Source organism: Otolemur garnettii, unplaced genomic scaffold (assembly GCF_000181295.1).
Source record: "Otolemur garnettii isolate 467f Iridium unplaced genomic scaffold, OtoGar3 scaffold00116, whole genome shotgun sequence".
Taxonomy (NCBI): Eukaryota; Metazoa; Chordata; class Mammalia; order Primates; family Galagidae; genus Otolemur; species Otolemur garnettii.
Window position 1 is genome coordinate 5593834 of NW_003852511.1, and position 9739 is coordinate 5603572.

The window sequence follows — 9739 nt, forward strand, 5'->3', positions numbered from 1 at the left end:
GCCTTAGCCACTTGAGCCACAGGTGCTGAGCCATGGCCTCAAACTTCTGAGCTCACGCAATCCTCCTGCCTCAGCCTCCCAGAGTGTTGGGATCACAGGTGTGAGCCACTGCACAGGCTACTTCTTTAGGGATTCTTAAGATGAGTAGTTTAACTCCAGATTCTTTTTCTTCTATTATTTCCAATTAGAAAGCATAATATTAATGAAATTATTTTTGACTATTCTCAGTGGTCAAACCACAAGAACTTCCCAGTTCACTTTAAATTCTACAAATCCTAAAACTAAAATACAAAATGTAAAGCCTCTCCCCTGCAGAAGAAATGCAGAGGTTCATCAGTCAGATTTGTAAAGTATCCATTTACTACCAAGTATTGATCCTGTATCTTTTGCACAACACAGTTAGGTGCTGACTGTACTTTGTGATCAACACAAGAGTTACAGCAATTATTTGTCTCTATTTATATTTTTCCACTTGTAATACGTGTTTGTTCTTTGTAAGGTGGGGGCAAGTGGAGAAAAGAAGATCCAAAAGACTTCATATTTTAAAGAATAAAATGGATAGAAAAAAAGAATGGTGCACAATAGAGGGGTAGATTCCACAGGAGAATGGCGGGGTGGGGGAGCTATACTGAAGAATTACTGCTGTGTTTTCTCAGTAGAGATGTGGCAAGATAAACAGGAACTGCAGATACAAAGAAGACTCCAAAGAGCTTTGCATTTCTAGCGAGCCCCTTTACCCCCCTCTCCCCAGTGCCAGGAAGCAAATCATAGGGTACTTGCAAAGAATTGGACAGATTTTACCTGCTCACAGTGCCCAAACTTGTTTGCTGCTTGCTGGGAGTAGAATGAAGAGCAGAGATTTCGAAGGAGCAGGCAGAAGGCCCATGCTGACTCCAAATGGACAGCACTCTGCCCACTGAGTAGGGCAGAGAACAGAAGACCTTGTCTGCTATGGAGGCTGGAGACCTCAACCCTTTCAGGCCCTGTGTAAACTGGGTCATGAAGAGCCTCTGCATGGAAGGCATGTGACTGGAGAAGCTCCGTTTTTTTGTCCAGATTCGGTAACATCCTGGGGAACAAAGTGCTAGAAGCGTGTGAAGGCCAAGGACAGAGCAGTCTGCTCTGGTCTGGACTATGGCAGTACCTCCGTAGTCTTGGAGAGAAGCGGGAGGCTGTGGAGGAGCCTGAGTGTGTGCCTGACTATGGAGGCCAGCGTCTTCCCTGAATGTGGCCATCCCAGGGCAAATGTGGGACAAGAAGAAAGAAAAGGTCCACTTGGAAGGCTGTGACTGGTACCGGGGGACCTCTCCTAAGGCAAGCCTTGCTGGAGCACAGTGCTCGGGAAAAGTCCTGGAGGACCCAGCCACACAATCTGAGCCTGATTTCATGTGAAAGGATACTGGCAAGATTTCAGAACCAAAGAGCAGCGATGGCATCTTGTTGCTCAAATCTATGAAGCTCATTTTGATGGCTTCAAGAGAATAAAATGTCAACGGCTTACTGTTAGGCCTCTTATCCCATCCACTAGCTGCCAAATATGGATTCAGCTGTGTCATACTGTATGAAAATCCATCCAGGAACCGTTTATATCTGAGGCGCTTGTAGGTTTTAGCCACTGGAAGAAGTTCAGAGGAACACCGCTGATATCTTAGTTTCTGGATCTTTGCGGCTGGGGCCAGTCTAGAGGCAAGGATGGACAGCTTGTTCAATAAGGCTGCTTCTTTGGTAGGCTTCCTAAAATTCATGCTCCTCAAAGGATGGCATGGTGTAGCCTTCTGCTTTGGTATGTGGCTAATCAAGCTACTGGCAGGCAGTGTTTTGGGTTCTAATTGTGTAGGTGGAGACACAGCGCTTGAACTAAGAAGTCTATGTACTTTTGTGGAGATGGGATCAGAGGAACTCTTTACAAAGGCAGAACTTCTAATTTTGCTTATTTTTCTCCCCACACTGACTTGCTCCTGACGGGAAACTTTCTTACATGTTCGATGGGGCTGCTTCTTTAAGGGAAGTATTTCTTTCTTCCCAAAGGCACCATGTATCTGATCACACCTAGCAGTGTTAGGGTCTTGTGCTTTCCTGGAGGCACCAGGAAGGCAAGGACCTATGCACAACTCAATGTCCTTCTTTAGAGGATGGCCTAACTTTTCCACCTTCTGAGTAAGGGCAGCAATGTCCACCTGGGCCAGCTTTGCTAAGGTGATTTCTTTCATCATGGCAGAAACATCTTTGTCAATCTCAGGCTGGTTCTTGTTTTGGGCATTGTCTAACAACATGTTAGATGATACACATTGTTTCAATATTGAATGTGCTTCGTTCCAATGTGAACATTCTTCTTTCTGTGACATGTATTCCAAATGCTTCTGGCTTTGGTGTTTTCCAGCATCACCAAGCATTCTCTGACATTGGGAGTGAGTCTGAGAAATCTTGCTCATACAAGCAGTATCATTATCTCTGATAACCATCTCTTCAGATTTCTTCCCAACAGGTAAACAACCCAGTGGTTCCCTCTGATATTCTTCAGTTTCTTTTCCTATCACTTTAGATTCTGTTTTCATTGTCAAAGGCAAATGCCTATGTGTGGAATTCTCAGGAGAATGACCAGGTTTGTGAGCATTCTTTTCCACACTGATATATATGCTGCCTTCTCTGCTAGAATTATTTGTATCTCTTGGTATTCCTTCCTTCATTTCGGGCAGGACTGTGCAGTCCTTTACATTTTCATGAAGCATTTCATCAACTTTTGGTTTAAATGGAGTTTTCAGGTCAGTTCCTTCACTATTAATATTAGTTTCTGAATTTTCTTGAGCAGACAGACACAAATGCATTATCTCAACGGATTCTAGGCTGCCTAGGGAAAGAGAGTTCTCTTCTTGGCACCTAGAAAACATCAAGTCTTGCAGGGAAACTTCAATGGCATTTTCTTTGTCAAACCCAGAATTTACTTCTAATCTTGATCCTTCAGTCACTTCTTCTGTTTCTCTCAGAGATGCTCCTTTACTTAGCTGTTTATGATGATTATAATTTAAAGACACATTTACTCCATCCAATATTCTTATATTTGGTTCATGATCTGAAATAGGCTCTATCTCTGAACACTTTTCCATTTCGGAGTCTTTTAAAGATCTACATGGTCTCTCTTCACATGATTTTTTTATTTCAAGAGACTCCACTGTAGAACCAGCAGCATCTGGGAAATCTGAGCCCTGGTCAGTCCTTCCCATAAATGCAGCAGTCGGTTCTCCTCTCTGAGACAAGGTACTGCTCGAGGTTTCCACAAATCGCGATCTATCTGGCCTTGCTACACTGTCAAGTACACTAGATGCTGTCACGGCCAACATGCCTCCTGCAGGTTTATTACCACAGTCTGTGTATATGGCATCCATCATACCGTCTGTGGACTCTTCACAACCAGAAATAATTTCAAAGTCTCCTTTCAAATCACCTTTCTTTGGTCTACCACAAAGCTGTGGGATATTACTGATTGAAATGACCGGCAGATCCTTTCTGTGATGGCGTACTGTCCCATTAGGATCTGTGATGGTGTCTTTCTGGTTACTACCTAGCATCGCCTTAGTTGGTTTGTCTTCATTTCTGCCGTTATTAGGTTTGTTTTGGCAATTACTCTGGCAGTTAAGAACTTCATCTGCCTTGTGATCAAAAGTTTCAGCTGCTCTGTTTGTGTTTTTAAAATTGGTAAACATATCAGTAGGAGTCTGGTCCAACAATACTTCAGGACTTGGAATGTTTGCAGATTGAGTTAGTTCTTGTGCAGCATAATCAGAGATGTTATACTTACAAAGTACAGTCTCTTTGGGTATATCCCGTTTCTCTCCTTCTAACCTTTCCTCACTGGGTTTGATGTGACTCTTGGTACAAACAGCTTTGTTTGAAATGCCAGTATTTAACAGGACTGCTATCATTTCATTTTTTATCTCATCTCTGGAAAGGCTGCCTTTAGTTTCTTTCCCATCGAGATCACTTCCCTCTGCTGTACCACTAACTTCATAGCTGTTATCTTCCACAGAGTCCTCTGTCCCTTGAGTGTGGCTGGTGCTGTGTTGAAATGCACTTTCATATTTTGTTATCAAAGAGTTGTTAACTTTCAGGCTGACTTTGCTGGACTCAAAAGTAGCACAAGAAGGAAAGATGTTCTCCTCTGGTACATTATGTCTTACGCAATGACGGTGAGAGGTATCCTGAGATCGAACATTTTGACATTCTTCAACAGAGACCACTTGAGGAAAGCCAGCTACTTCTTTCTTACTTGAGAGAAACCTGGAACGTAGATCCTTTGTTCTTAAATCAGCCATTTTATTTTTTCTCTCTAGGTTTTCTGGTTTGATGTTTAAGGTAGGACTGCTTGAAGAGGCACCACAGATTTTGTCACATGGTGGAGAGATGTCTTTCAATTTTGTCTTAATGGGAATGGTTTGGGCATTAGTAAAAACATCTGCTCCATCCTCTAATGAAGGGTGATGGCTTGGCTGGGCATCTTTGCTTGTTTCTAAAGGCATCTCTTTGTTTATATTTTGTAGAAAGTCAGTTGGCAACTTTGTGTGATCTAGAGAATTAAGGGACACTTGTTGATTTAAAACACATTCACTTTCTACATTATTTATAATCAGTTTGCTAGTACAAGAAAGTTTATTCATCTCACAGTCAATGCTCTGTTCATCTAAACGAGGAATACTGTCATGTGAGGTCTGTACAGCTTTTTCCGACCCAGGTCTGTAATCAAATTCTGGGGATGGTGGTAACTGAACAGTATCTTTGCAGGGCTTTAAAACCTCATTTATAGGACTTATCTGATCTTCTGGCATTAAACTCACCAGAGATTTTCTTTCAAATAGAAAATCATTACATGATGCTTCATTTAAATGGGTATCACCTTGCAGATTTTTCTGAATGCTGACTAAGGAGTTAGAGTCTTTACTGTAAATCCTTTCACTTAACATACTGGGCTCTACAGTGGTTGTCTTTTCTGGCTCTTCCACCTGCATTAAGGAAGAAAAATTGCCTTTTTCAGAGTGTCTACATGGATGGCTCATATTAATAAAAGTTTCTCTATGGTCCTCAGAGTTTGTCAAGTTTTCTTGAATGTCTAAAGTTATTTTCAAACCATTCTTTTTAAACATCACTTCTGCAGCTTCAGTAAAAGAAGTGGGCATTAGTGAACTACAGCTCTCTGTATGGAGACCGCCCTGAATGCAACAGTTATTGAGGATATTTTCTTTTGGAGAATCAACAGTTTTTTTCCCACCACAACAATGATGACCAATCTCCTTTTCTGGCTGTGTGGCAATAACAGGAAAGAGTTCCCTTCTTTCACTCCTGGGATTCAAAAGGAGTTCTTCATTTTCTTCCCTAGAAGCCAAGTTCTTGCTTCTATCATCCGTATCAAAAGAAGAACTGTCTGTCTTTTCAGCAGATCCCTTTGGCAAACCATCTCCTTTAAAACCACATTTTTCTAAGGATAATGTTCTGCATTCTGGATCAGACAAAACTGATGTGAAACATGAAACTTCAGAATTTTCTTCCAAGGGGTCTATAACAACATTTCTTCTGGCTCTGGGACCATCAAGTGCAGAACTGTGATTTTCATGATGGTGGCCGTGAATCTGTTGATGATTGTCAGTTGCTTCACAGACAAGGTTTAATTTACACAACTCATCCTTCCCACTGTCCACTTTGGAAATGGCACTGTTCCCTGGTAATAATGACAACCAAGAAGGACAAGTTTTTAATTCTTCACAATCTTTCTCGTTAGAAGTTGCTTCTGTTAATCCAGGGTCCACGAAGGTTAAAGGCTCTAGGGTAACTAATCTGTTGGTTTCTGAAACCTCACCACTGGTCATGATTTTGTTTACTTCTGGGAATTCGCTGCACCCAGCTGAAAGACCTTTACTCACATTGCCATTCTTGTGTCCTTCATTATTATCCATCTTAGTGCCACTGACCTTCATACCTTGTACTTCTTCAATGGATTTTGGCAGAGTTTTGGTTATAATTTGTACATTTCCTTCTGTGCAAAAGAAACAAATCCAAATCAGTATGTAATCATAAAAGAAAAATTGTTTGCTCTGCCCGCATGAATTTCATAATGCTAAAAATAACAATAAAAGACCCAAGTTAAAAACAGAATCACAAAGCTAGTGTACTATACCATTGATTTTGCTTTTCTTTCTAAAATGTGACAGATGGCTCAGTGCCTGTGGCTCAAGTGGCTAAGGTGCCAGCCACATACACCTAAGGTGGCAGGTTCCAATCCAGCCTGTGCCTGCCAAACAACAATGATGGCTGCAACCAAAAAATAGCTGGGCATTGTGGCAGGCGCCTGTGGTCCCAGCTACTTGGGAGGCAGAGGCAGGAGACTCGCTTGAGCCTAGGAGTTGGAGGTTGCTGTGAGCTATGATGCCATAGCACTCTACCCAGGGGGACAGCTTGAGGCTCTGTCTCAAAATAAATAAATAAAATAAAATATGACAGATGGCTTTCCTTATTTTTGGAGACAGGGTCTTGCTCTGTTACCTGGGCTAGAGTGCCATGGTATCATCATAGCTCACCGAACTCTGGGCACAAGGAATCCTCCTGCTTCAGCCTCCCAAGTAGCTGGGAGGTACATGTGCCACCATGCCCAGCTAATTTTTATTTTTTGTAGAGATGGGGTCTGGCCATGTTGCTCAGGCTGGTCTCAAACTTCTAACCTTTTGCGATCCTTTTGCCTTGGCCTTAAAATGCTGGTTATTACATATATGAGCCACTGTGCCCCACTAGAAACTTGTAAATTTCAACAAATGTCTTTGTCTAAATGTTACACAGCATTCATAGATCAATGCTACATGATTGAATACAACATAGAGACATATTACTAATTCAGAGTCTTAAACTAAATCCAGTTTAAAACATTTTTGGAGGACACTCACAATATAATAGGCTATGTACTTGATAACCATCTATTACTTCTGTTACTTCTCATTACTTGAAATTAGATAAGTCATAGATGAAATTACTCTTTGAAGAAACACAATCATTCACAAAACATTATATATATGATTAATCTGTAAGCTGTATATTACTCTTGAAGCCAATTAATTGGCTTTCCACAAGGTTGAACTGATAATTATTGAAGCTAAGTGACAGTCTTGACACTGCAGCATTGTAGCAACGCTATTTTTTTCTTTTTTGGTGAGACCGAGTCTCACTTTGTCACCCTTGGTAGAGTGCCAAGGTGTCACAACTCACAGCAACCTCCAACTCTTGGGCTCAAGTGATTCTCTTGTCTCAACCTCCCAAGTAGCTGGAACTATATGCACCCATCACAACGTCTGGCTATTTTTTGTTGCAGTTGTTTTTGTTGCTTTAGCTGACCTGGGCTGGGTTTGAACCCACCAACTTCGATGTATGTGGCTGGCACCATAATCACTGTGTTATGGGTGCTGAGCCTGTAGCAACTTTTGAAATCATGAAATGTGAATCTACTTATGTGTCTCCTGTATTTTCATGAGAATTTTAAGATTAACTTCTCAATTTCTTTAACTGTAAATACTAGTTAAATGGTTATAAAGCCAGAACTCAGATCTTCAGATGAGGTCGTGTAAGTCTTTTGCTTCTGAAATGGGCCACTGTCTCTCAGAATACACATATTTCATCATACAGTATGCTTCTAACAACTTGTCTAATCGTTTTTTATTTTTGGTGACACAGTCTCACTTTGTCACCCTGGATAGAGTGCCACGGGCATCATCAGAGCTTATACAATTGATTTAAAAATAAAGTCTATTATTAATTTTTTAATTAAAATGAAATTATTGGCCAGCCTCAGTTGCTCACACCTATAATCCTACCACTCTGGGAGGCTGAGGTAGGAATATTGTGTGAGCGCAGGAGTTTGAGACCAGTCTGTGCTAGAGTGAAACCCTATCTCTACTAAAAATAGAAAAATTGGCTGGGCAATGTGGCAGTTGCCTGTAGTCCCAGCTCCTTGGTAGCCCAAGGTAGGAGGATCACTTGAACCCAGGAGTGTGAGGTTGCTATGAGCAAGGTGACGCTATGACACACTGGCCTGGAGCAACAAAGTAAGACTCTGTCTCAAAAAAAGTTATTGGGCGGCGCCTATGTCTCAGTGAGTAGGGTGCCCACCCCATATACTGGAGGTGGTGGGTTCAAACCAGCCAAAAGAAAAAAACTGAAGAAAAAAAAAGTTACTATTATTAATTACTACCTTTTTTTTTTTTTGCAGTTTTTGGCTGGGGCTGGCGCTCTACTCCTTTGAGCCACAGGCACCACCCCCCCCCCTTTTTTTTTGAGACAGTCTCACTATGTTGCCCTCAGTACAGTGCCGTGGCATCATAGCTCACAGCAACCTCAAATTCCTGGGTTCAAGCCATTCTCTTGCCTCAGCCTCCCAAGTACCTGGGACTACAGATGCCTGCCACAATGCCTGGCTATTTTTTGTTGCAGTTATCATTGTTGTTTAGCTGGCCCGGGCCAGGTTTGAACCTGCCACCCTAGGGTTTGAGGTAGCACAACCACAGCCTAATTATTATTTTCTTAAAACAAAGCCCAAAAAGGTGGCGCCTATGGCTCAGTGAGTGGGGTGCCAGCCCCATATATCGAGAATGGTGGGTTCAAACCCAGCCCGGGCCAAACTGCAACAAAAAAATAGCCAGGTGTTGTGGGCTAGTAGTCCAGCTACTCAGGAGGCTGAGGGAAGAGAATCACCTAAGCCCAGGAACTGGAGGTTGCTGTGAGCTGTGACGTCACGGCACTCTACCGAGGGTGACAGGGTGAGACTTTGTCTCTTAAAAAACACAAAAACAAACAAACAAAAAACAAGGCCCAAGGAATCAGGTATAGTAGTATACACTTGTCACCCAGCTACTCTGGGGGCTGAGGCACAAGGACTGCTTGAGGCCAGGAGTTAAGAGGACACAGTGTGCTATGACACACCTGTGAACAGCTACTATACTATAGCCCACGTGACACAGTAAGACTATGTCCCTATTTTAAATAAATAGGGCCAAAGATTTAGACACATATTCTTCCAAAGATATATATATGGCCAAGAAGCACCTAAAAACACACGCAACATCATTAGTCATTAGAGAAATATAAATCAAAACCACGAGATACCACTTCACACCCATTAGGAGAATTAGAACTAAAAACAAACAGAAATACACACACACAAAAAGTGCTGGAGGCTTGGCACCCATAGCTCAGTGACTAGGGCGCAAGCCACATACACCAAGAGCTGGAAGGTTTGAACCCAGTCTAGGCCTGCCAAACAACAAATGCAACCAAAACAATATCTGGGTGTTGTAGCAGGCGCCTGTAGTCCCAGTTACTTGGGTGGCTGAGGCAAGAGAAATGCTTAAGCCCAAGAGTTTGAGGCTGCTGTGAACTGTGACGCCATGGTATTCTACCCAGGGTGACAGCTTGGGATTGTCTAAAAAAAAAAAAAAAAAAAAAAATAGTGAAGAGGATGCAGACAAACTGAAATCTTCTTATACTGCTGGTAGCAATCAATGGTCCAGCCACTTTGTTTGGCAATTTCTCAAAATGCTAAACATCGTCACTTTAGAATACAGCAATTCTGGCTCGGCACCTATAGCTCAACCAGCTAAGGTGCCAGCCACGTACACCTAGGGTGGTGGGTTCGAATCCCCAGCCCGGACCCGCCAAACAACAAGGACGGCTGCAACCAAAAAATAGCCGGGAGTTGTGGCAGGCACCTGTG

At 42.3% G+C, this 9739-nt stretch overlaps 1 protein-coding gene across 4 annotated transcripts in view; it reads right to left on the reverse strand.

Annotated features, from left to right (window-relative positions):
* The window catches only part of PRR14L (proline rich 14 like), a 78117-nt gene that overhangs the window by 34173 nt on the left and 34205 nt on the right, over positions 1 to 9739 (reverse strand). For all 4 annotated transcript variants that reach the window (XM_023517683.1, XM_023517682.1, XM_023517684.1 and 1 more), the window contains one exon: positions 802 to 6022. In XM_023517683.1, coding sequence (XP_023373451.1) covers positions 802 to 6022 — 5221 coding nt within the window. The remainder of the gene's footprint in view (positions 1 to 801; positions 6023 to 9739) is intronic.